This window comes from Balaenoptera physalus, assembly GCF_965194825.1.
Source record: "Balaenoptera physalus genome assembly, chromosome: 13".
In the NCBI taxonomy this organism is placed as follows: domain Eukaryota; kingdom Metazoa; phylum Chordata; class Mammalia; order Artiodactyla; family Balaenopteridae; genus Balaenoptera; species Balaenoptera physalus.
The window spans coordinates 61,201,577-61,227,815 of NC_138892.1; the positions used below are offsets into that span (position 1 = coordinate 61,201,577).

A 26,239-nucleotide genomic window follows, 5' to 3' on the forward strand; every position below is an offset into this window, starting at 1 on the left:
TGAGTTGCAAGTTCCCCGTGGGGATTGACGGGGAATCTCCAGTGTCTGGGGCAGGCCAGGGAGGAGGTCAAGATGACTTAAGGGCTGCTTGGGAGAGGGGGATTCCGAGGGGATTTAGGGGTCGCGGGAGGAGGAAGCCGGCAACCAAAGGCACCGGCTCCCCGACCAGGGTGTGCGGCCTGGGCCTGGCTGGGTGGGTGGCTCCTGGGTTATCAACTCAGGGGCAGGAAGGCTTTGGCCTTGGAGCCGGTTCGGCTGCTTTGCTCCAGGCCCTGGCGGCCCTCGCTTTCCAGTTGACCTTGCCCCCACGAAAACAGGGAGCATTCCCAGAGAGAAAGAGGGAACCCGCGGGGCCTCAGGCGGTTTGGGGGAGTCACGTATCAACCGGGAAACCAGGGCAACGGACGCGACAAAATCCGACCCAGAGAAGTGTCCTTTAACAGAGCGAATGAGCTGGGGGCGTTTTTGAGAGGAGAAGACGGACCAGTCTATTTTTGTGGTTATTTTTTTAATAAAGGGAAGCGAGAAATAAGGGACAAGGTATGTTTCAAATAGTTATTTCCGTTTCTTCATCTCCTTTCTCACAAAGCGAACTAAACTCTCCACCCTTTCCTCAGGAAACGGAATCTGGAGTATAACTTGTCTTTCAGGTCGCCCCACATTTTCCCCTGGACCGAGCCATGGGTTTCGACTTTCCGAAGGGCTGGAACCTGGCCAGGAAAAGACCAGCGCTCCAGACACCCTGGCGCGGAGGAGTGAGGAGGCTGGATCGCTTCTAGGGAGGCCCAAGCCCGCGGCTGCTAGAAGACGACTTCGGAAAGAAATCTGCCGAAATCTGTCATCCAGAGAGTGAGAGACAAGGCGCAGGGGTCCCCGAACCCCGGGAAAACTGGAAGAAAATGTGTAATGTGTGACTTGCTGGCAGGGCCAGCCAGGGGAGATTTTAAATGCTTTCGTGTTTTCATTTACAGAGGTCGCCATGGGCTCGGCACAAGGGGTTGGCCCCGGCAAGGTTAGCCTGTTTAGGCCCCAGATGAGACTTGGGACGGCCCCGGTGGCAGTCAATCCAGGGAGCCATTTGTCCCACCCCGCGGGAAACGCGCAGACTTTATGGCCACTCTGTTTGTATTATCTGCGTAAGTCTTTCCCCGCCAGTTTGATCGAAACTGTTCGCTTTTACGAGGACCCAACGAAAATTCCCCGTCATATTTATCAGCCGAGGATAAAAATTTAGTATGGGAACTGATATTTCCTCATTTATGGGGCGATGAAATTAAAGACCAAAGCAATTGAGAATTATATGGCTTTGGGGGGGTTCCCTCCCCCCGCTTTCACATCTCCTTTATTTTCCTGCCTGGTGTCCCTGTCCCTGGAGTTTGGCATCCCAGTCTCCTGCCCTTGCCCCCTATCTTGGGGTCTGCTGGGCCCTCTCCCCCAGACCCAGGTGCCGCTTGACCACCTCAGCTTTTCCTCGTCTTTCTCTCGGTGTTAGTAGCTGGGGGCCGGGACAGCACTCCCTGAGCCTCTCTGCCCAGGCCAGGCTGGGATCGGCTGGGGCTGTGGAAGGTTTCCAAGAGCCTCGAAGGTGAAGGGTCTGAGCCCAGCCCAGGAGGGGGTGAGGGAGGCGGCAGAGTGAAGGAGACAAACTCCAGATAACCTCTCAAAAACATCATGCCCCACAGCTTAACCTGGGGAACCAGCGGGAGAGAAGCAGAGTCACTCGGCTTTGAGACCTGTCTCCTCTACCAGCCCGACCCCCATCCCAAACTCACTCCTTACCTCAGCCCTGGGTGGGGATGGAGTCGCTTTCAGAATCCTTGCTATTATTAATGGAAATAATCCCCCTGGGAGAAGGAGCCTCGCGCCTCCACTCCCATCTCCTTACAAGAACGAATAGTGTTTAAAGTTGAAATAATTAGAAGTATGATAAACATGGCCCATTAATGAAAAAAGAAATCAAATTCATCAGCCTAAGTGGGACCCCCGGTGGGACAAATGTTTGCCTTTAATTACGCAGGATAAACGCAAACCCGGAGCTGTTAAACAAGAACCCGAAGACGCCGACTTGAATAACTTGTTGGGTTTTTGCAGACTTGGGATTCTGCACCAGTGGAGACGAAAGGAAGGAAGACGTGAGGGTGAGGACGGGGAGAGGGGAGCATTTGTGCGGGTCTGGGAAAGTACAGTCAGGTGTGGGTCCCAGCCCTGCCCCCTTGGGCTCCGTCTTTCCCGAGGCACGAGCAAAGGCTGTTTCCGTCCTATTGTCCGGGCCTGGTGTTCAAAGGCATTCAGGCTGCCACGGCCATCCCACTTGCCGCCTGCCGCCACTGCTGGGCGCCTACCGGCCAAGCCCCACCGGGCCAAGACCCTCAGGCCTGCACCCCAAGGGAACTGGATTGGGGTCCAGAAGAACTCTATGTTGCTAAAATCACCCTGTTAAGCCATTTCCCCAACTTTCCAGGAGTGCTGCATCTATGCCTGCAGGCTCCCTCTTCTTGCCTCAACTTGGGGGATGTGAAAATCCAGGGGCTTCAGGCCAGAGCGGGCTCAGGCTGCACCTACCTTTTGACCAACCCCCCCTACCCCGAGAGCTCTGGCCCCCTGTGCCCTTCTTCCCGGTACCTAGACCCTGGAAGTGCAGCAGGGATGAGCAGCTGGGCCTCCTGCCGCCAGTGGGACTGTGACCAAGGGAGAGGTGGAGGGTGCGCCTCGCAGACTTCAGGGTGGTCAGCGGGTTCCAGAGGGCAGGCTGAGGACTGGGGCGCTAGGAGTCCCCATGTGAAAACAGAAGAAGGAGAATCTAGTGCTCGATGAACAGAAAGGAACCTCGGCTGCTTTCCAGGCTCTAGCCCTCAAAGCACCCCAGAGGCACCCTGATTTCTCCAAGGAAAATTAGTGGAGCTTCCCCACAAGGCTAAGGACGTCATCTAGGAAATTCCAAAGGTGAGGTGAAAAGAAGAAAGAGTGTTTTTCCCTTTGGGATAAAATAATAAAATAAAATAATTATACAGTGTGTGTGTGTGTGTGTGTGTGTGTGTGTGTGTGTGTTGAAATCTCAAGTGAAATGGAAAACAAAATCACACCAGTGGTTAAAATTGCAGGGTTTTTCCCTCTTGTTTTGGAGGCCCAAATAAATCATTCTCTTCTCAAAATTTGAAGGAAAGATTTGCTTTCTTTTTCTTCACTAACACCGGGCTCTGCTCCGGCTGAATTGGGAGCAGAAAAATCCCAGGCAAAAGACAGAATGCACCGAAGCCCCCCAAACGGATTTTCAAACAGGTACAAGAGGAAAGTGGGAGGCTGAGGACGCTTGGAGGGGCCTCTGGTCTACTCCGGATTTCAGTGCCACCCTGGCGGCAGCCTGGCCATCAGAGTCGCTCTCACATCTGGACGTTGTACACGTTTGCACCCAGATGCTATGGAGGTTACCGCCTAGACACGTAATTGACTTGGAGCTTGATTGTATGTACACGGCCACAAATATTCACTTTTACCCAAAAAATGTACTCCCTACGATCCCCACATCCCAAAGTCTGATAGCCAGCACAACTGCTTTCTTGCCCTGCCGAAGCCAAGCAGTTATTTAACTTTGCCTCCTGAATTGAAACCAGACAGCAAACACATCCAGTAGAAGCTTTGGGAGGAGGACGGATAGGATGATGTCTTTGGCGGGCGGGAGGGGGGAAGCCTTGCTCCCCACTTTATGGTTTGCGCCCAAGTTGCCTAGTGGGTCGTGTTTTCCAGCCGGAGTCAGGGCTGTGGTCTGCCGGCTTACTTCGGAGAAAATCGCACTCCTCCCTTACCGGCTAACTTCCTTTTCGAAGATCTTTGTTTTCCATCTTTTTCCCCCCTCTTTCTTTCTTTTTCCATCTTCCTCCTTTCTCTTTATTTGCTTCTTTCTCTTTTTCTCTGCAATTCATTTGTTTCCCTCTCTTTTTCTGATTCTTTCTCTTTCTTGTCTTCCTTAGTTCTCCCTTCTTTCTTTCTTTGTTATACAATTTATTCTTTACTCTTTTCTTTCCTCCTAAATGCTTTTCTTCCCCTTGACTTTCTCCCCTAGCTCTTCTTGTTTTTCTCTGTTGCGCTGGGCACCGTGAGGGGGAGCGCGCCAGGCTTAGTAGCAACCCTTCCCAGCCCCACTGCTCAAGCTTGGAGTTGACTTTCGCCCGCCGCCTTCAGCCTTAAGTCGGCTCCTCACAAGGCGAAGTGTAGGGCTGGCAGCCGCTGGCCGCCAGGCCTCAGCAGTCACTATTAGAGGGAAGGAAAAGCAGGCGCTGGGGCACATCCTGACCAACTCCACTGGCTCCCTGAAGTGCTCAGCTCCAGGGCTTAGGTATCCTCAAGTCCATCACCCCGAAGAAGCCTCATCCACCAGGCCTGTCTTTGGAGAAGTTGCTCCATCTTTGTCCTGACTTCCAGAGATGAACATTAAAATAGTCCCTGTTTGAGCCCACTTGATACCCCAAGGCTGGAGCTAGGGGAAATGAAGGAGTGGGGTCTGTCAGTCCCAGGTGAGGGGCAGATCCAAGGGGTCACTCGCAGGCTTAGCAGTCCAAGGCCACGTCCCTATACAGGCAACTTTGTTCTTCGAGCTTCTGGACTGCAGCCCGCTGACCTTCCTTCTCTTTCGGTCGGTCCTAGAATCACTGCAACCTCTGGGCAGGCATTTCTTGTTTTGAATTCTGTCTTGCATCAAACCTTTTGTGGACTTTGCAGGAGGCAGGGTTGCAGGGCTGTGTGTGCAGAGACTCTCCCAAACTTAACGGTCTGAGTCAAGGTTATGGGTCTCCACTTTGTGCAGTGGGTTGAGGGTGTGTGCAGGGCTGTGTGTGTGTGTGTGTGTGTGTGTGTGTGAGAGAGAGAGAGAGAGAGAGAGAGAGAGAAAGAGAGATGCCTACAGGAGAACAAGAGGATGTGATGGGGAAGACCTGGTCTAATTGACATTGTCCGAACTTTGGGGTTCTGTAAGGGTGTGTCTCAACAGCAGAGTGGCTGAGACTTTCCTAGCAGCCCCCAAAGCTGGATCCAAGGTGGGCCTCAGGAAGAATGAATCCCAACCTTTAAGCCTTGTTTTGCCTTAGTTAGAGATACAGCTCCAGACACCCGCCTCCCACCAGGACCCCAGAACTTCTCTCTCCCCAACCTCCCAGAGACCCTGAGACTTCGTTCCATGGCAAGACCAAAACTTTAAGTTTTTTAGAAAGAGAGGAGGAATCTTGTAAAACTTTTATGCCAAACAAAGTTATAAAAACTTCCCGGGCGTTGCCTTTTCCAAAGGTTTATATGAATAATAAAGAGTGCAGTCGCGTGCACACAGTTCTGGCGGGCTCAGAGCTGGGAGGGTTCAACAAACAGCATTATCCAACCTTAGGGCAACAGGAAACCCCAGGGGCTGCCCCCTTGAGGGAATATTGGCCCAGAAACGAATTGCCCTACAGATTCCGGAGAGGGGCGGGGAGAGGGAAGGGGTGGCGCCCTTGACTCCCTTGAAGTTCAAAGTTCTTTGTCCTGGTGAGAAAAACCCTCTCTGCCTTCAATCCACTCGAGAAATTATTCCCCAGGTAGTTTCTCCTCCTCCGATTGAGAAACGGCTCCAGGTATCCCCAACTCCATTCACCTTTCAGACACCTAGTCTGTAACTTTCTTGCTTGCCTAAAGCAGAGCTCCCCATCTTCCCCATCTGGGACACCTAGAACCTGCGGGCTTTCTCTCAGAGGCGCTTGGCTGGGCTCTGTGAACCGTCTTCCAAGGCGCCCTCGCATCACCATCCCCCAGCAACCTGGGGGTCTGCGTGACAAAGAAACACCAAACCCACTTCTCCTTTCAAGTCCCCCAGGTTCCCCCTGCACCCCCAAAGCCCATAGTGGGAGGGGGAGGGGCCCAGAGTGCTCTCTCAGCCCACACCACTTAATACCCTTGTAAACTCCCACGTGCGCTATAAACTTGGATTTTTACAACCAACATTCCTCCTTAGCTCCGGGAAACTTTGAACTCGGCCTCGGGTTTATTTACTGGTGGGGGGGGGATTGGGGAACTGGGAGCTGAGAAAGGCTGGAGGAGAAGAGGGGGGGGGAAGGAGGTTGCGGGCAAGGGGGTAATGGAGTGGGGGTATGGGGTGTGTTGGGGGAGCCAAGACTGTCCACTGCAGATTTGTTTACTATTTAGGGCGGAAGCGTTTTCTAACACAGGCCAGATTGGGTCGTTAAGGGCGAAATGAAACTGGGTTTAGAGGCGCGGGGTGGGGTGGGGGCACTTTATGGCGGCGTCTAGACGAGGCTCTTTTGTTCCCGGGCAGCGCCACGGCTGGAGGGGATTACCCGAAGAGGTTGAGCCCAGAGTGCCCCTGACCGCCAAGGGGGGTCGGACATCCCGGGGGCCCGAAGGTGGGTTTGTTGGGGGGACAGAGACCTCTTTTTTCTAATTTTTAGAAGGTCACCGAGGACTGGCAGCTTCCTGGGCTTGGATCATAGAAAGCTTTTGTTTTTCTTTCACCATGACACCCCGCCTTCCTTCAGAAATCCCTTCTAGAGCTGGGGATCTTTTCTGGGCTGCATATTGCAGGGAAAGTGGTAGCTTTGGATTTTAAATATTTTTCTCCAAAATCAAGAGCCATTTAGAGATCAGTATTTTGCTTTATAAACAGGTTCATTCTATATAGTTATCTCCATCCTATTTTATTGGAAACACGGCTGGCAGGCCAATATCCCTTGTTATGACTAGTGGATAAACATCATACCTAGAGATATCTCTCGTGCACAAGTGCACACACACGCAAATGTGCATGCACACACACACACACACAGACGATCCTCAGCTGCATTCCTTCTGACACTCACTACACACTGACAGTGGTTACACACCTCAGAGGACACAAGCCCTAGATGTGCATGTGGTCACTTTTACTCCATACTATAGGCAAAAGCGTACACATTAATATTCCTTTTCATGTGCACCCATAGGCATCTGACAAATATTTGTGTGTGGGCACATGAGGCAATTGTGGGGTTGTATATACACCCCAGCTTGCAAATTTTGTCTCAAGACCTACATTTACAAATTGGAGATTCAGATACCCCTGTCATCAAAAACGACGGAACCTAGATGCAATAGTCTATAGTCATGGTGCTTTTTTCTTTCACTCAACAGAATTATATTGACGAAAACATTTTCTTCGAATTACAGAAGAGCAGTTCCAAAGAAAAGGGAAAGATGAGAGAATTGGTCCTAAACCTCTGCCCCCAAATAACGAATTTGGAACAGAGACCGCCAGAGTGCCCTCAAGGAATGCGCTGAAAGGACTATGGTTATCTTTATGCAGAAGAAACATGCACCAAATATATATATGGGTGTGGTGACCATCCTCATGGGTCACCTCCTTCCCCAGCGCCCCACCCCAAGCCAACCTCTTACAAAACAAATCTCTGGGGCTTTCTACGCTGGGAGACCAATGTATAAACATCAGGGTGGCCCCAGCCTAGGGTCTTGTTGTGTCTGGAGGAGCCTGGCCATTTGTGCTTGAGGGGAAGGGGCCCAGCCTTACCCTCCCACCCTCAGGGGCTGGCGCGGTGAGGAAAGGGAAGGGTCTGGTTTCTCCCCCTCTCCCTTCCCTCCCTCAAAACTGTATATAAAAATTCCAATACAGTCTTCTCATAGAGGGAAAAAGAAGAAGAGAAAAAATGAAAGCCCTACCCTCAACCCTACACATTTAACTGCCACAGATGGAGACATCTGGTGGGAGGGCGGTGGAGCCAAGAAAATTCCTATAAATTTAAATTCGTTGATGGTTACAATTAACTCCACAACAAACGTGTGCTTAAATGGAAAGCGTTGCTGGGCGTTTGGATGCAGCTCGAGCTGCACGTGAGAAATGAGAGCTTTAGGAGTCGCAGTGGAAAGTCCTCAACTTGAGAGCAGAAGGAAGCTACCGCCACACTCTTGCCCCTGCCCGTGGAGAGACGGGTGCAGGCCCGCCAGCTCCAGCCTACCTCACCTTCGCACGCCTGTCCTCCTCGGCTGGGCTCTGCCTGCCTGCTTCCACCTCCTCCGCCTTGGGAGCATTGAGGGTTTTAAGAGGAGAGGGGCTAATAAAAGGGTCAAATAAAATCATAATATTGAACAGAATGAAATATCTTTATTTGCCACCAAAAAAAAAAAAATTCACAGCAATCCCTCTGGGACAGGAGCCGGGTGGGGATTGCACACGTACACACGCACTCACGCACAAGGAGATGGGTGATTCAAATCTCATTCCAGGCGAGTCCTCCCCATATCCCCTCCGGGTAGAAAGAAATGCTTGTGAAATTTATTTACAAAAATTCAGGCCTCAGCATGGGGGAGGCGTCCAATCCCATCTCCCTACTGCCTCTTCCACCCCGATCTTTTTTTTTTAAAAAAAGAAGGTAACAAATGCATAGACTATAGCTATAAATTTGCGGAGTGGGGCACAGCTTGGAAAAAGGTTAGGAAACCTCAACGCACCAGTTAAGAAATTTCAAAGGAGGGCTCTACACGTTCAAGGGGGGAGAACAACTAGGCTTGGGCAGGGCCTGGGCACAGACAGAGGTAGGACACGACTTTGCACACCTAACACCAGGTCAAAGGAACAGAAATTTCACAGCAAGGCAGGATCACATTTAGCTGCCCCCCAGCAGTGGGGCGTGGTGGGGTAGGGACGGGGAGCCCGGGAGGTCTCCCCTCCCAGACACGGTGTCCTAGCAGATCTTCTCACATGGGCAAGGGAAGGCTTTCAGTTCAAGGACTGTTCGGCTCAGGCGCCCACTACTCACGCCCCTCCCCCCACCCAATCCGAGCAGCAAGACATTGTCGCGAGGTGTGTTTTCTTTTAAATAAAGATTCTTGGCCTCGGCGCCAACGGTGTCCACTCGCCGTGGATCAGACACTTTCCTTCACCCCCCTTTCCAGGCCCGGTCCCTGTCCCACACTGAGTCAGACCAAGGTGAAGGAGGTTCCGGAAAGAAGTGCGGGCAACGGCAGTGGGGGCCAGCCCTGGCCACAGTCCAGTTTTCCACCCGCGGAAAGAAGGCGAGTTAGAAAATAAAAAATAAAAATAAAATAAAATAATCTCCCCCTTTCCCCCCTCCCCCCAAAGGGCCCGGTCTGCGGTTACAGCAGAGGATTTCCCGAGAAATACTGCAGCCGGTCTCTGCTTAGTTTTTTTTCTTTCATCCTTCTGTTCTGAAACCAAATTTTCACTTGTCGGTCCGTCAGGTTCAGCATCCGGGACAGCTGCAGCCGCTTCTCTTTGTTGATATACACGTTGAAGAAAAACTCTCGCTCCAGTTCCCGGATCTGGAATTTCGAATAAGGGCAGCGCTTCTTGCGGGTGCGGGGGGCGTCTGGAGGGGAGGGGAGGGGGCAAGTGCGAGGAGAGGGGGAGAGAGACACGTGAGACCCGGGCGACCCCAGCCCCACCGCCGGGCAGCCCTCCCGCGGGCGCAGCGCTGGGCCGAGCCGAGACCCCTGGCAGGGCGAGCTCTTCCCCCATCCCGGGCCACCGTGGGACCCGCGTCCCCTCCCCTCGGACGAGGGCCGGGGCTGGCGGAGTCTGGGGGAGAAGGAAGCCAGACGGGGCCAAGTGCGTCCCCGTGGAACCCGCCCCCCCCCCCGACTTCTGCTCAGCCGGGCTCCTCTGCCCCTTTCTGCGCTGCCCTCCTAGTGACTCTGAAAACCCACCGCCCCCCCTCCCCCAGAAATCTGGGGGAACCGCGGAGAACAGGCGCGAAGAAGTTAGACCGGGCGAGAGTCGTGGGGAGGCGGGGAAGAAGCGAGCGAGCAGGCACCAAAGACACCCGAGAGTTGCTTCCGGGGGCCCTGGCGCCCCGGGACGCCCGGCGGGCCGCGCCTTCCCTTCGGCCAGGCTAGGCCGGCGCAGAGGCCGCGGGCCGCAGAGAAACGCTGAGCCCCAGGCCTGGAGCAGAGTGGAGCCCTGAGCCGCCTCGTCCCCACCCCTTGTCGTCGCTGACCCCCTGCTTGCTCCGGGTTCTGCTCAGGGACACGCGAACACAGTTTGAACATTTGGAAAATAGTTTTTGAAAGAAGCAGAGCGGCCCTGGCTGGCCTCCCCGGTCTCAGGTTCTGCTTCATTGCCTCTCTCCCCCACCACTCCCCCTCTCTGAGTTTCTCCCTGTCTTTCCCTTGCCCTCCCCTTTCTCCCCCTCCACCCCTCCCCTCCCTCCCGCCCCCCGGCAGCCGGGCTCCCCATCCTTCCTTAAATGCTCCTCTAAGTTCACGATCAAAGTTAATATAGCCCGCGATGGTGGCGCTTTTAAAAATTTCACAGACCGAGGGAGATAACGGGGAGGGGGTTCACCCGGCTTTTCCAAAGAGCCCTTTTCCCTCCCTCCCCACCCCTTCTCCATCGTAAAAAGTCGAGTCGTTGGGAGAGAGGGCTTTGTAGGTTATAATAAAATCCTTTGAATGCTTATAAAACTCCACATAAAATCGGACTGACCCAAAACACGAGGCCGTCCCCGCTCCCCTCGCCTCCCCCCTACTCTCGCCCTCCCTCTCTGGCTCCCTCCCTCCTGCCCGCCTGTTTCCCGGCCGCTGCTACCTACTGGGGGCGGCTCCCTTGGCCGGCTCCTTGGCCGCCGAGTGGGCTGAACCGGACGAGCTGGGATTCGTGTTTTCCTCCTCGGCCTCGGCCTCGGGCCCCGCCTCAGCCCGGGACGCCAGTCCCGAGGCCGGGGGCGCCTCGGGCTCCCCCTTGGCCTCACCCTTGCCCGGGCAGGGGGGCTCGGCGGACGCGTCGCCGCCACCGCAGTAGGCGTTGTCGAAGAAACGGTCGAAGGCTTGGGGCAGGACGCTGTTCTTGTTGACTGAGGAGTAGAAGCCGGCGGGGGCGGCGTGCGGGGCGCTGGGGTGGTGGTGGCCGCCGTAGGAGCCTTCGTTTTTCATGAGGATCTCGGTGACGGTGGAAGGAGGCAGGCACTCCCGGTGCATGAGCTCGTCGGCCGCCGCATAGCAAGAGGAGTAGCTGTTCCGGTGGTGCCACTTGCCGGAGGGCTCCAGGCCGTAGGAGACCTCCCGGACCGGGGGCACTTGGGCCGGGTAGGGATAGGAGATCTGACGAGAGGGGGCCTGGGGCAGGAAGGAGGAGACCGTGGAGAACTCGGGCACGTAGTAAGTGCAACTGGGCAGATAGAGGTTGGAGGCGCAGCTCCCTCGCTCGCCGAAATCAGCGCCCCTCTCCTTGCGCGACGGCGAGCAGAAGTTGCCCAGGTTGACCGAGTTAAACATCGTTCTCTTCTCCTGCCGGCTCCAGATGGAGGTTTTGGACCTGATCTAGCGAGGGGGGAAAATTTGGGAAGGCGAGATGACGCGTTATCCGTCTTAGTCTCTCTCCCCGAGCACGTGATCCAAAGTAGATATTGTCATATATCAGTTCGGAGCACTTCGCAGTCGTAGGAGGGGTTCTCTCTTAGGTAAGATGGGGACGTTCAGGCGATTGGTTTGCAAACACCGCAGAAACATTATGAAAATCAATTGCAGATTTGTATTCGTTTTTCTCTTGACACTCCCCTCCTCTCCATTCCACAGAGCGAGCAAAGGAGGAGAGAGAGAGGGTTGGGGTGGGGTGGGGTGGGGTGGGCGGTGGGATGGGCGGGGGCGGGGGCTAGGAGGGGGTAATTGTATTTTTTTCTAGCTGCTGCTCTTTCCCCCCCCCCCCCCGCCAGGATTGGGAGAAGGAGGAGGGTTCTCACGTATGGGGGGGGGGGTCTTGCCTCCTCCGTGTGATCAGCCCAAGACAGGGCTAGGGATGAGGACCTCATTCCCCACTGCCTGATTCTGCCAGAGATGTGAATCTTTTCCCCCAAGTCTCAGGGACTCTTACCCCACCAACCTGAAGAGGGTCACAGCGCCTGTTTACAAGAGTTTGAAGAAGTCGATTCTTTTCCTGGCCAGGGCTGGGTATCAAGGCTCCCTTTCCCCTTTGGAGAGACTCCCTGGAAGTGTATCTGAAGTTTCCCAAAGGTGAGGCGGCCCAGCAGCAAGCCAGTGTCCCAACTTTGTCTGGCTTGCTGTGCTGCTGGCGGCTAGGGACTCAGATTAGTCATAAACAGTGGTAAGCAGTGAGCCAGCCGCCCAGCCGGTGCCTGGCGAAGTCTGGGAAAAACCTTCTCTAATGTTGTGTTAAATATTTAGTACGACAGAGTGGCCCTGGGTGAATATTTCATGCCTGACTTTATTGTCAATCAATGCACAGAAAGCTACATCCACTGTGGATTTTTAAGTCTCAAACCCGCAAGAAAAAGGTTGGAATGAGAGTCCTGTGTCTTCTCTGTCAGGGACCCTTTGGGTTGGGGGCTCAGTCTCAGCTTCTTCACTGAAAAGAAGCCCAGTGTCGGCTCTAGGAAGGATATGGTGGGGGGACTGGGTTTGGGGCTCCTATCCTTGGACGATTTGGGGGCTGTGAGGTGGACGGTGGGGCCAGGTACAGGTCTCTGGAATAGACCAGCAGGGCAGTGGAAGAGAACTGAGGACCCTGGGTGGGCTGGGCAGGGCCAGGGCGCACTCTCTAGTGGAAACCCCCAGCCCCGCTCCCTGCTCCCCGGGAGCTGCAGCCAGGCCCTGGTGGGTGCCACTTTCCTGTTTCTCAGTCCTGCCCTTCCCTGCCAGCCTCCTGGATGGCTGTGACCCCAGAGGTGGGCTCAGTGGTTCTGAACTCCCTTGCCTTCTTTCCCACAGGACACATCTGGGCAGCTGAAAATCAGTTTATTGAAAGGTTCTAGACTGGGTACTACAGCAACTTCCCACAAGCAGAAAGCAACCTTGCATCCAAGGAGGAGCCAGCAGGGCATGATCTGTTCTGTTCAGATCAGCAGAAGGAACTGAAGCCCCCGGGGACGCAGTCCACCGCACCCTTAGGAAAAGCCAGAAATGGCCCAAACCCTCTTTTAACCCCTAACTCTTGTTTAAAATTGGTTTCCACTTTAAAAATATTATTTGTATTTGATTTTCCTTGTTGAACTTGACAAGGTACTGAGGCCCCAATACTAGATGGGGAAGACACAAAAAATGGTACCTTGACCCCAAATACAACCCCTCCCCAAATCATTCTTTCCCAACCCTCCTGTCTCCTCAAATTTGCTTTAGAGCAACACCTGGGTTGGAACAGCCTTGGCCATGGGTCCCATTCTCGGGGAGGCTCTGGCATACCCAGGGATAGGTCTCCGGCATTCCTCTACACATTCATTGCTGGGCACTGCTTCCCGAGCTCGCCTTTAGCCCTGGCCAGATCTTAACTAAGGGCCAGATCTTAACTAAGGGCAAAAAGGAACTAGATTAGGGCTTTGCTAATGAGAAGGCTGCAAGAAAAAAAAATCTGTTGCTTTTCCTCTTTCCCCTACCTCTTTTTATAGGGTGTACTGGGGCCGGCATTTTTAATTATAATGATGGGGAACTATGGACTATGGCTTTTATGGGGTTCGTGCTCTCCTCATTAAACTCGAGTTTATTGGAGGCAAAATGCTCCCCAAACAGTGATAGGAACTGGTAAGAGGGAGCTGAGAGGTACCCCTATCCCTTGCAGAGGTGTGGATGAGCGTCAGAGTCTCCGCTCTGGCTTTCCCCACTTCCCCCCAGGGCCCTGCTTCCCCCTCAGTCCTGGCCTCCTGGGCCTTGTGGGGCCCAAGCCCCCAAGGCAAATTCTGCACCGCCAGGGCCGACAGTGGGGAGGGGGTTCGCTTCCTGTTAGGAGACAGCTGTGGGCCTGAGCACTTGAATTTGACCACCAAAGTTTATTCCAGGGCCACCATAAAAGTGAGCCAGGCTGCTACAAGGAGCTGCTGGCGGCTCTATTCCTTGAAACAAAAAAGAAAGGCAAGAAAGAATGTCAAAGGAGTCGATGTTCAGGAAATTCTAGGGTCTCCCAATAGAGGCTTCTGAACATTAATATTTTTCCCCCTAAAATTAAGGCACAAAGTTCAAAAAAATTTTTTTCTAGTTTTGGTCTGACTTTTAAGTTTTTAGCAACTTAAAAAAATCCCAACAACTGGAGGTTGCTGCTGGGGTCAAGGAGAGAAGGCCTTGGCTGCTGAAGTCAGGGAGACATTGATTGGCAAAAGTGCCTACGGTGTGGGCGAGTGGCCTCCCTGCCCAGTCCTAGGTCCAGGCCACCCTGAAGCATAGGCTGAGCTGCCTGCCTCAGCCGGCATCCCTGGGCATCCCTGCCTCCCCCGACGTGAGACCCAAAATCCAAAATCGGTTCCCAAATTGATTCCCAGGAGCCCTGGCAAGCCCCACGCCTCGGAGAGGAGGCGGCTTTCTCCCCCTCATCTAATGGGTGCCTGCGGCCTCTCCACCTACTGGAGTCCCAGCTTTCACCTGAAATCCTCCTCAGCAGGGCCATCCTGCCCGCCCCACTGGCTCTGGGTGGCCTCATTCAGCACCGCCTGCCTGCCCAGCGGCTAGCAGGCAGCTGCGGTCTGGGCAGCTGCCTCGATACTCTGGCCAGGGCCACGACAGACTCTAGTACACTTCCTTTTCACACACAGACACCAGAGGTGGCTTCAGAAGGGGGCAGTATCTCCAGGTCCCAGCCCAGCACCCCACACACAGTACTGGGCCCCCTCGGAGCTTGTCCACCTCCTGCTGCTGCTCTGGAGAGAGCAGACTGCGGTAGGGAAAGGGGCCCACCCCACAGACCAAGAACTGGGAGGAAACCCCAGTTTGGAGAAAGGGGGCCCTTAGAGCTCTCTGGTCTGTAAGTTCAGTCTCTGTGGGGTCAATAAAGAGATAGGCAATCAGCGCATGGACACCCTCAGTGGATCCGAGGCTGGGCCAGAGAGGATTGAATCCTTTTGCACAAATCTCTCTCCCTTGCAGTGCCACTGAGTTTAATAATCCCTTTAATGTGCTTGGGGGTTTTCAGGCCAGCGGTTTATCCTGCACCCCGTGAGACCTCCCACCCCCAGCCAGGGAACTAGAAGGGAAAGGGACCGCCAGTTCTCAGACTCCCATCTCTCCTCAGCCCTGGCCATTGCCCCAAGCCCAAGGCCCCAAGTCAGGTCACCTAAGAGGACGCTGCTCCAAGGTTCCTCCGGCCCCTGGACAGGATAGGAGGAGGGAGAAGGGCAGCCCCTCTGCCCCCGCAGCCCCACCCCCTTTCCTCCTCGGCAGAGGGATTGTCCCAGGAGGCTAGCAACGCGACCCCATTTCTCCCAATAAAAGTCCCATTTTACGAGCCAGTTTCACTGGCCCCTCACCAAATGCTCTAAAATCAAGGAAATGTCTTAAAAGCAGTCTGGAAATGGAGCCACTACCATTGGACCTTGGTCTCCAAACTCAGCTGCAACAGCACACACACACAAAAAATGCCTTCTCTGGGCAGAACTGCAGTGCTGAGCCACGCGGATCTCCGAACTCTTGGCCCAGTGGAGGCCGGGTTGGCCGGAGCCGCCATTCCCCGGCTTCAGCGCCTACTTAGGCTCGGACCCAGTCCGCACAGATCAAAGTGAGCTGGCGGCATTTTTATGAGATCAACTTCAGTGGCTCTTTACTTGTGATCAGATGCCTGGGTCGAAAATGCAAAAGGGAACAGCCCATCAACCCAAAAAGGAAAAGGAGAGAGAGAGAGAGAGGGCGCAGGCGTGGGGTGAAAAAATTCAGGTGACACATAGCAAGAAGATTCCAGTCACCCACAAAAGAGACCCTTTGCCTGCAGCAAGAATTGTCTGTGGGTCAGTCCCAGCCTCCAGGCCCTGCCATTTCTCCCCAGTTTCGGGAGCCAGGAAGCCTGACTCGCCTGGTTCTGAAGCCTGATCCGAAAGCTTCCACAGTGTGGACCTGCCACGTGGGGCAGAATGTGGCCGCCTGCACTCCCTTGCCCCAGCGGGGAAGTCGTCTTCTGCTCACGATTCAAAAATCTCTCCCATTTTGCTGCTCTCCTCTCTGCGGTCTCCGTGGTTCTCCCGTCACTACAGCCAGAAGTTGAGTTCCAAGAAGATTCGCCAGAGATTTATCGCCTGGCCCCAAACTTGGAGAGCCTCGTTGTCATAAACAACCGTCTATTGTCTAGACTTTTATCTCCGGGTATGGATCGTGCATTACTGAGGATCAGGAGACACGGGCCTGGCTCTGTGGGGTGTGTGTGCAGCTGAGTGCTTGCCCCCTTGCCCCCAGGGGTTTCTGTGGGTGGGTCTAGGAGGGTTCGCAAGTGTGTGTGTGCCCTTGGAGCTGGGCAGGTATACCTGAGTGTCCAAGGATGAGGGCTCAAAATGGGGAAGGTCTGTCTGTGCCTGGGAACATTCTGGTGCATGTACTTGTGTGTTGGGTGAGAATTTGTCACAGTATGCTTTGTTTCTCGGGCATTTTAAGTGTTCCTGTCTGGGCTTTTGCGGGTTTTATTAACCTGTATCCACTTGGCCTGTTATGTCCCTTGGAAGCAGATCATCTGGTGTTTTTCAGTATTAGGCCCATTGTGTGTGTGTGTTTGGCTTCTCTGAGAAAATGGGTTTGGGTGATACCTTTCCAGTCTCGTTCCCTCAGATTCCTGCACCACCCTAAATCACACCTCAGCCTCTGCCTTCGCCACAACGTCTTGCCTTGCTCCACTCACTGCAAGTCCGTACATCTCCCAAGTGACTACCAATTTTCTGTCACAGACACAAAATACATTTTTGCAGGATGAGGTCTGGCTATCTTTGCCTTTCCCTCACTAGGGGAAAATGTCCCAGCTCATAGTAAACTCCCTCCCTTCTTGGGGCTCCCCTTCTCTGGGCTGAGGGGGACATCAGAAAGGGCTTCCCCAGTCCACTCTGACCTTTAAAGATACTCTCCAGAGAACTCCAGATAATGCCAGAGAGGGCCTGCCACTCCCTCCCTGGGGCTTCCTGGCAGCAACTGTCTTCACCCGGCCACCCCCTCAGCCACTTGAGCCCAGGCAGTAGGACGTTTGCCCAGATTAAACGTCAGTGGGAGAGACACTTATCACCTTAGATCTCAGGGTCAGAGGCTGTTTTTGAAAGCCAGGCTCCTTTAACACCAGCAGAGATAATCAAATCCTCCCCCTTTGTTTTTCATGATCAGAACACAGGGTGGCAGGGCTCCAGGCATACAGGCCTGGGAGCTCCCTGACAGCCCCCACCGCTCCTGGCAGCTCCCACCTGGGCCCCAGACCCCACTTCAGGTCCCAGATAGCTCTTAGGCACCCTCAACCAGGTAGGTCAAGTGAGAGGGGACTGATTCCAGACTCCGGTTTTCCAGTTGAGAAGGGTGTAGGTGACAACCAGCAGGGGTTTGTAGGGCATCAGATTTAACCAGAAGCCCCCCATCAGTGCATCCTTCCCTTCCCTTGCCATTAGAATTCCCATTTCAAAAGCAATGATTAGGCCTAAAAAGGGCTGAGTGAGCGCAGAGCAGGCGAAAACAAGCTGTGAGGTCCTGGAAAGAGGTGAGCCCTTCACAGACACCTCCACGCCATATTCATTCCCTCTCTCTCTCTCTCTCCTGTAGTGCTACCCTGGTACCCTGGAGGGAGAGGGCCAATGATTCCACTTCAGGCTCCTTTCTTCGGCTGCCTTCCTTCGCCTGAGCCCGCCGGCTGCCCGCTGCCCGCTGCCCGCTGCCCGCTGCCCACTGCCCGCAGCCCAGCCCGCCGCCGCCTCCACTCCGGAACTCGCTTTCCCTCCAGCGGGCAGGCTGCGGCGTCGCCTTACTCCGCCTCTCTCCCTGCCTCCCTCCATCCCTGCCTTTCCCCCACTTCTCAGACCAACAGATATCTAATATACTTGTCTCTCCGCACCCAAGGCCTAGGCTGAGCCGGCTCAACGCTAGGGGATCGCAGCCGCGTTACAGGGTCCTAGCGCGGCGCGCTTCGCTCCCCGTCCCTCGGCTGCAGCCTCCTACTTTGCTAGTTGCCGGGTTCAACAGCTTCTCTCTCGCTTTGCCGCTTCTTCCCCCACTCTTTCCGCCTCTGGATATGAGAAATAAATAAATCCAAGGCTCCTGCCTCATCAGCCCTCCCCACTCCTGCTGCCTCACTTCCCCTCCTCCTTACCGAGTGTACCGCCTTGTTTTCGAAGAAAATCTTAATAGTCAGACATCTAAGCTGTAAATGAACATTTTTTTTCTTTGTGACGGCTAATTTTCTCTCCAATTCTTACGTCCTGCTCCGCTTCGCAGTGGAATGGAATGGATTTAGAAGTCTGCGTATGGGAGGGGGGGAGTGGAGAGATGGAGCTCAGAGTTACAGACGGTGGCGAGAGATACGGAAGACGGAGAGATACGGAGAGAAAAAGAGGCATTGGGGTGGAGAGAGGAGGGAGGGAGTGGGAGGGAGTGGGAGGGAGGGAGAGGGAGGGAGAGAGGGAGGGAGGGGGCCCCAGCTGGCGGGAGCGGAGCCAGAGAGAGAGAAAAGGAGAGAAAAGTTTCCCGGAGTCTTCATTAGTTGACTTCTCTGTCCACTGCTTCCCCCAGCCGGCCGAGCTCACCCCCAATAAAGGAAGGAGGGGGGTCTTTATTTTTTTTTTTTTAAGGCCCCAAAGAGTCCAGTGTTTACAAGACCAGAAATGCCACGGCCACGTCCTGGCAGAAAGAAAGGCTGAAATGGAGGACTGACGCCTTCCTTATAAGGTACGATGCTAACTTGACCTTCACTTTGTCAGGGCGCCCCCCGCCCACCCAGACCGCTGCAGGCAGCCAGGCAGAGCCCAGGCGACCCTGGCCTCTGCCTCCCTACTTCTTTTTCTCTGTCAAATCTCTCTCTTCTTTCCTTTTCTTCCACTTCCTCTTTTTCTCTTTTGTCCTTTTCTTCCCCTTTTCCTACCTTTTCTTTTTTATTCCCTTCCTTCTCTTTTTCTCCTGCTTTTCTTCTTCCTGCCCCTTTCCCTTCACTCATTCCTTTTATTCTTGGCTGCTGGTTTCATGGTTTCCCTTGATTCTCTCTTGCCCAGCTCTCTATTGCAACCTCTCTCTCTCTCTCTCTCTCCTGATCTTTTGAATCCCGGAAACAAGAATAAATATTTTCAATACTCTCCCATCCCCACCCCAAGTGACCTTCACAGCCCTAGCCTGGCCTCTGCCTCCATCCAGGTATCCCTGGGGAAGAGGGTCCAGGAAAGAAGGCCAATTTGGGATTATAGGGGCTTCACTCTGGGCCCAGTGCCCACTTGAGGATGGCAGTGAATTTGGTTTTGGTAAGACTCTGTCTTCCTCTCACTGGCCTCACCCGCCAAGTCTCTGTGACCCTAGTGGTCTTGAATGGAGGATGCAGCCCTTGTTTGTGGCGGTATGGGGAGAGCAGAGACCACTGCTCTTGAGACTAAGGGGGAGACTTAGGACCAAATTGTTGTTTGCCCTTCTCTCAGCTTCCAGCCCCTAAAATCCTAGAGATTTCACTTAAGACATTTGGGGCAGGAATTTAGAGAATTAGGGATTTCTGGAGATTCCCACACACATGAAAATAGGAAACAGTCAGATTATGCAGGCCTCTCTGCTTTGCCTCTTGTTGCCTCCCAGGCTCCAACAAAGCCTCCGACATTAACTCTAATCATATCTTGTGTGGCTATAAAATAAATGATATTATGGACACCCCTATAATTATCTATTATTCACTTACTTGTGATAATTACAATACTGGATGAGGCAGATCTATGCAGACAATGTAAAGCCAAGCAAATATCCTGGAAAATGAAAGTGAATCTGTGTCCATTCTTGAGTATGTTCCAGAATCTGTAAGCCTGCCTAGGACCTCCTTGATTTAGGAGTAGCCATCTTGTAGGGGATAGGGTCATATTGGGAGACCCTACCACTTCCTTTTCCCCCTTACATCTCACTTCTCCTCCTCCTTTGCACAGACACCAGAGAGGATCAGACAATCAAAGGGAAATTCTTTCTCTCTCCCCCTACAATTATCCAGATAATTGCATGAATTCTTCCTTGAATATTGCTGTGTAGTCAGGGTTGAGATTTCAGCAGGAAGTGCAAGGGACAGGATTCCAAATGGGGGAAGCTGAGAGAGTCCTGTGTTCTTACATTCCCATACTTTATAGTTCTGTCTAGTGTTACATTGTTTCTTCAGGCAAAGATCTTTGTTCGCTTTCAGTCATATTTCTCCCTTCCCTCTCCCTTTCTCTCTCTCTCTCCCTCCTCCCTTTTTCCGGTCCCTTTAAAGGAGACTCAGATCATCCTCTGCTCTTAATAGATGACTATAAAAGTAAAATTAATTCCCCCCTGCCTTTTAATATCAATATCTCTCTGTTAAGTATGCACATTGGTGAGAATAAACAGAATTAAGTGCTGCAACCCAAACCAGCGATTATATCCAAGGGTTTTTTGGGGGGGAGTGTTTCGTTGTTGTTATTTGTTTTTTTGTTTTCCATTGGGCTTATCTGGGTGTGTTTACTCTGCTGAGAGATAACCAGGGGGTATTTGTATTATTTTTACAAGCTCATTGGGGCCTGAGCCAGTACCAACCTGGTAGAAAAAGCAACCATGAAGCCAGAGAGAGAGCCAAAGGAGGGAAGAGAGCGCCAGATGGAGATGAAAAGGAACCACACGGAGAAATGCAGGGAAAGAAGGAGGCGGCAGGTTCCGGAACAAACGTGGCAGAGGGCAAGACAGGCACTCATGGACAGAGGTTTATGTATTTTTATTAAATTTTTTTTTTAAATTTGGGGCTCCATGAAGAAAAGGGACAACTCAGGAAAGAGGAGGGGAGAGGGAATTATTCGAGTCACAGCGTGACCACCCCAGAAGGGGAGAACACTGGATACACCAGATCCTTGGTGATCCTCGGTGCTGGTGCTGGAGCAGGAGCTGCACTGGGCTCGCTCTGGTTCCGATTTGCCACCGTCCCACAGCCCGTTGGGCTGGGCCATTGAAGCCCCCCCCTCGCGGCCACCAGGGCTTCCTTGCTCTCCTTATCATTCCATCTTTATGACGAGGCTTGTTAACAAGACCAGCGAGCTGGCCACGCACATCTATCTCTGCCGCTCGAGCTCAGCCAAGCAGCGGCCGGTGGGGGCGGTGGGGGCGGGGACTGGTGAGGCACTAATTAATTGATTTCTTTGGACAGTAAAGTATGGCCGCATCTACATGGAACCTATCGACTCATAAACAATATCTCTGTTGGGTGTGAGTGTATTGTCTCTCAAAGAATTTTTCCATAGGCGTGTGTCATGTAGCCCAGGATTTTTAGCTGCTAAAGAGAGACCCAAGTGGGACTCATTTTTAGGGGGCCAGATCGGAGTTAGCTCAGCTCCAGAAAATACTTTAAGTTATGACTGTCTCTGAAAAGGCATTGGGAATGGGTTTTGTTGAGAAAAACTTGGGTTATTGGATAACCTTTCCCAGTTGCTTGTGTAGACCCGGCCAAGGTTAAGGATGGGAACTGGAGTCGAGGAGTTGGGCAGGCCGGAGTCCTCTTCCCGGTCGTCTGGGACGGAGTGGGGCTGCTCTCAGATTTGAGAGGAGCATAGAAGACAAGGTCCAGCCTTTACTTCATACTGCTCCCTGGACTTGAGTTTTTAAAGTAAATTTTATAAAAGTTAAACAAACCTTAGCTTTCAAGAAGCCCTTGCATGCCCAGCACACAGCCGGAGCCTGCCTGTCACACACTTCACCTGGTTGCTGGGCTGCCTTCTTTCCCCCTTTCCTAACTGGCAGCTCAGAGTAACTATATTTATATTAGATCTAGAAGAACACATCCTGAGACAGAAGGGGTAACGTAATTATACAATGCTAATTTCATACAGGAGTGATTATGCAGTCTGACTCTGCCGCAAACAGGACCTAGGGCTCTAAATATAGACCCTGACCTCAGACAAGAGAAGCAACAGTTAAATAGAGATAGAAGACCACTCATATAAATAATCCATGTAGACACAGAAAGGGGTTTGTAAAAGACAGAAATAATAGAAATACAGGACAGAAAAGAGGTTCAGCTGATAGAGAATGTCATTGCCAATGCCTGAGCTTCCTCCTGCTACTGTTTTTAAGATTGCCAGAGAAATGTGTATTATAAATACAGTAATATGTGAAATCAAAGTATGTACCTCAATGTATTTGGTACACATACACCATGTATGCAAACATAATTCACAGAATATATTTTTCATACACTGGGTTGATAGGCACTTTGTGTATATATAATAACATGATGTATATTTTCCATGCAGTTTTTTAATGTGGATATATTAATATCTGGATGCATTGTCCATGTACTGATTTTATATGCCCTTTATATGCCTACATCCATGTAGCTAAATAGATGTAGGACTGTACCTTCCCTGCGCAGGATATGTGCAAGTGTACTGTTTAATCTATGTAAATGAATTTTTACATGTGATGGGTATACATGCTATATGTAATCTTTTCCCAGGAGGTTGTTTTCCTATAAAATAGAAAAGAGTGCCTCCATATGTATATTTTCTAGAGAAATATATTTTCCATGCCCAGAATGTACATGTAATATAGATCTCTGTGCATTTTAGACTGTTTCAGTATATCGGTTATGTCGGCAGTATGGCCAAGCGTGCATTTTGTGGAACATCTTTTCCACGCTCCGAATGTGGACTATGCGTCTTTCACAGGGAGCTTTTCTAGCAACAACTGCCGGTGAGTTCCGCACAGACCGGTCCTTGAAGGAAGTTCTCCACTCCGGGTCAGGGAAACTGACAAACGGAAGGCTTATCTCGGAGTCCCCAGGAAGCGGCTCCGGCTCAGAGAGGAGAAATCACCCCCAGGCAACCGGCTGGGTCACACTGGCTAAAGGTCCGCTGCGTTTGGTCTCATCCAAGTCCAGATCCTCGGCTCCGGTGCCAGGCTCTCTCGGGCGGCACAGGCTTTCGGAGCCTGGGGCAGAGCCGCCGGCGGTGACGAACCCGGCGGGAGGGCGGGCCGCCGCTGTGGGGACGCCGCGTGCCCAGCAGAGGGAGGGCACTTGGGAGAAAGGCCTGGTTCCCGCAGCCCGGCAGCGCCTCGGCCTCGGGCTGTTCTTCGAGGTCACCCACAAACCCACGGAGCGTCCCCCCGCCCCCGGGCTGGGGCTCAGGGCCGAGCGGCTGGGCGGGTCCGGGTCTTCGCGGCCTCCGCGGATCTGGCCAGCAGGGGTCATCCAGTCCTTCGCGGGAGCCGGCGGCCCTCGCGCAGCGACCGGAGCTGCCGGCGCTGTTCGGGCGGCGGGGCCGGGGCTGGGAGGCGCGCCGGGTTTCCTCTCCCCGGGACCCCGGGCACACCGGAGCCGAGGCCGGGCCAGGCGGGCGGGGAACTGGACTGAGGCCCCGGAACCCTGTCCGCCGGGCCGGGGCACGGAGCGCTCCGGGCGCGGGGCGGGGAGCGAGCGGCCAGGCGCCCGCGTCGGCCACCAGCGACCGGCGGGCCTTTGTCTCGGGGCCTCCCCTGAGCGGCGATCGCGAGCTCGGCCCCCGGCTGCCGCGGTGCTGGGCGTCCGGGACGCACGCTTCTCCGCGGAAAACCGGCAGCTCCGTCACGACGGAGGCAGATACCGAAGGGCGGCCGCTCGGGCCTGATGCTCGGCTTATACGCGGCTGCGGGATCCCAGGCCTGCAGCCCACCTCGCGCTGAATTACACCGGGACCTTTGGCGCCTCCCTGTGCCCGCCGCGCAGAGAGGGTTGGGGGCTCCGGGGTGCGTTTCCCGCACGGATCGGGGGCCTAAAAAACGCTCCTACTTTCCTGGTAATGGCGGGGAGGATGGGCGGGAGCTCCGGCCGGTCCGGAACCCAAGGTCCCGGGGGTTTGATTTTTCGAAGATCGGGGCCGGCGGTCCCTGCTCTGCTCTGGGTCTGAGCCATCGATCGCGCCCGGTTTCCGGCTGCATTAGCATCCACAGAACCCGGGCTGCCGGGCCCATCTCCCGCCCGCTCGATAGTGGCTTTAAATACCCTAGCTGCGTCTACGCAGCTCAGAGTGGAGTAGAACTGGGTGCTAATCAGGGCCAAATACACAACTCATTTGAACGGCATAAGCTTACACATACACAACAGTGAAATTATTTTTCTACCTGAATTATCCAGATAACTCTCTCCTTTTCTTGTTCCTCACGACCCAGTTAGAGACACAGGGTGCTTTGTCTTAAATCAGTGGAGTAAATTGTAGTTCGAGGGCTTAAGCCAAATACTTGCAAAATAGATGCAATCTTTGCCCAGATCCAGAGCTCAGCCACGTCCTGGGTATTTGGGTTGTGGCTCCAGCCATGACCTTCTCTTTGGCCAGGAGACCCAAGGACTTGTTATTCAGCCATTGGGAGGAGGTTATAGTGTTTTTCCTTCTCTGACAGCTTCCCCAGTTATTGAGTCTCAGGGCCTGCATAGACAAAACCCAACAAGGAACCTTCTCTCTCAGATCTGCAGTGTCTCTGGGAATAAATCAAGGGAATAAATTAAAGGCCAGTTATTCCTGACCTCTCTAAATTCCCTCTTTCCTATTTAGCCAGAAATGCCTTCACTGTTAACTCTTCCTGTATAGATGTGGCTTAAGGAGAGGGTAGTCTCTTGCCTGGATTCACTGGGATTCAGACCTCCCCCCACCTTTATTCAGACTCAAGGGCAGCCACTCAGTCCCTCCCCTACACCACCAGCTCAAGGCTGCCAGAAGCTATCCAGTCCCCAGCCTCCCCTGAACTCTGTGGGCCCTTTATAGGAGGACTCCCAAAGCTTGAGATCTCCTTCCTGCCTGAATCCTTCAGATGCACACTCAGCAGGGGATTGGGGCAAAGGGAGGATGGGATTTGGTCTAAATCTGCTACTTTTCCTAGTTGCAGGAGTAAAGAAAGGAGGGGAGAAAGAGAAAGAAAGATTTCAGGGCAGGAGGCGTGGCTCGGGAGGCTGGGCTCTGTGGGGGGCTCTTGTTATTCTGGAGCAGGCCCAGGAGGGTGGAGGGGGAATTTGGATGAGACTCCGTGATTGGAGGCTGGCTGTGAGAAAGGGAAACTGGGAGATCAGAGGCTCACGGGTGGAGGCAGAGGGAGGGCATCCCATCCATAAGGAAGGAGTGAGGTGGAGGTGCAGAGGACTCATGGGCTCAGCTGGGACTAGACTCTGGCCTGGACCTGGGCCTCTCTCTGTCATGGCCTGGAGGGGCCTCAGCTGACAGAGGCGGAGCCTATTTCACCAGCTTCAAGGGGTCTTTAGTACCCTCTCCAGTCATCTTGCAGTGCACAAAATGTGCTCTCAGAGTGAAGCCACAGGGTTAGAACCATCAGAGTGAAGTGTGGACCCACCAACCCCTGCCCCTACCCCGTGGCACTCTCACCATCCCAGCTCCAACCAGCTCTTGCCCCTACCCTGGCTTCACTTCTTGGAGATCTTGCAGCTCAGACTTCCTTTTTGTGGTCCTGAAGGTAGTTTCAGCCTCCTCCGGGCTGTCCACATTATTTTTACAACCCCACGACTCCTCAGATATCCCTCTCCTCCCCCCTAATCTACCATCCCCCAATTTTCTCTCTGCTAGTAATTGCTTGGGACTAGAGATGGTAGCTCATCAACACATCTTGGTTGCTTGTATATTTTTGTTGCCCCTGCAACTGCTCTTCCTTTATTATTATACGTTTATTATTTTTATTATTCACCTGGGCTGGAAAAAATAAAGTTGGGGAACAGCTAGGAGGTTGGGGATCCCATTCTTTCTGGGCATAGGAGACCATGTGTATGGAGCCAGTTTAAAATTTTTCTCTCAAAAAAATCACATCATCATACCATCATGTTTTAATTATTATTATTAATATTAATATGATGAAGCAACTCTGTACAAGGACTATATAAAGGGAAAACGTGCTAGAGACAGACATTTGCATAGGAGGGCACACTACAGAGAGCCGGGGAGGGAGGAAAGGAGGGCATCTACCCATAGGGATCACACTAGGTACTAGCAACAGACACAGAGAACAGGACACAGATTGACAGAGAAGCTCACAGAAATCAAGTTTAAAGCGACAGGAAGAGAATATTGCATATCTTTGTCCCCCCACCCCTTTGGCGTGTTTTGGTCTCCTTTATTAAGCTGGGAGAGTCAGGCTGGAGTGGTGAAACTCAAATCCAGCACCCCAGAGACCAAGAGGTCACAGGAGGGGCTGTATGAAGGGGTACATGGGTGACCAGGCAAAGAGGGGAGTGCCTCATACCCAGCGCCAGCCCACAGGGGAGTGTGCAGACAGCTGGAACGGTGGTGATTTCTGCAAACTTGTACATAGGTTAATGTGGGTGGGGAAGTGTGTCAGGTGCCCAGTGGGGGATGAGGGTATGTGATTGTACGGCTAC

General features: G+C 53.2%; 1 protein-coding gene and 2 long non-coding RNA genes across 7 annotated transcripts in view; 2 read left to right on the forward strand and 1 right to left on the reverse strand.

The window, feature by feature from the left end:
• On the forward strand, window positions 1–8,787 carry LOC309640753. 4 transcript variants are annotated; one of them, XR_014252382.1, is made up of 3 exons: window positions 1–540; window positions 651–2,138; window positions 7,147–8,787. It is a non-coding gene; the product is annotated as an uncharacterized lncRNA (long non-coding RNA). The 4 variants fall into 4 exon arrangements; XR_014252383.1 differs by lacking the exon at window positions 7,147–8,787 and adding an exon at window positions 2,843–3,152; XR_014252384.1 differs by lacking the exon at window positions 7,147–8,787 and having other exon boundaries at window positions 651–1,136; window positions 2,018–3,152.
• HOXC11 (homeobox C11) lies at window positions 8,110–11,829 on the reverse strand. 2 transcript variants are annotated; one of them, XM_082419953.1, is made up of 2 exons: window positions 10,574–11,829; window positions 8,110–9,356 (listed from the first exon to the last, which is right to left on the reverse strand). In XM_082419953.1, the coding sequence occupies exons 1-2, from the start codon at window positions 11,257–11,259 to the stop codon at window positions 8,843–8,845; spliced, it is 1,200 nt and encodes a 399-aa protein (XP_082276079.1). In that variant the 5' UTR covers window positions 11,260–11,829; the 3' UTR covers window positions 8,110–8,842. The 2 variants fall into 2 exon arrangements, with proteins under 2 accessions (XP_082276079.1, XP_082276080.1); XM_082419954.1 differs by having other exon boundaries at window positions 8,985–9,356; window positions 10,578–11,829.
• The window catches only part of LOC309640756, a 21,412-nt gene continuing 6,285 nt past the window's right edge, over window positions 11,113–26,239 (forward strand). The window contains exons 1-3 of the long non-coding RNA XR_014252391.1: window positions 11,113–11,142; window positions 11,839–18,594; window positions 20,410–20,599. This is a non-coding gene — a long non-coding RNA (uncharacterized lncRNA). The remainder of the gene's footprint in view (window positions 11,143–11,838; window positions 18,595–20,409; window positions 20,600–26,239) is intronic.

What these genes read in the sequence shown, in the direction of transcription:
- HOXC11 (XM_082419953.1), bottom strand. Translation starts at nt 11,259, where the DNA reads ATGTTTAACTCGGTCAACCTGGGCAACTTCTGCTCGCCGTCGCGCAAG. An exon ending in AAGGGAGCCGCCCCCAGTAG is followed by an intron (nt 9,357 to 10,573) that starts GTAGCAGCGGCC and finishes CCTCCCCTCCAG; the next exon opens with ACGCCCCCCGCACCCGCAAG.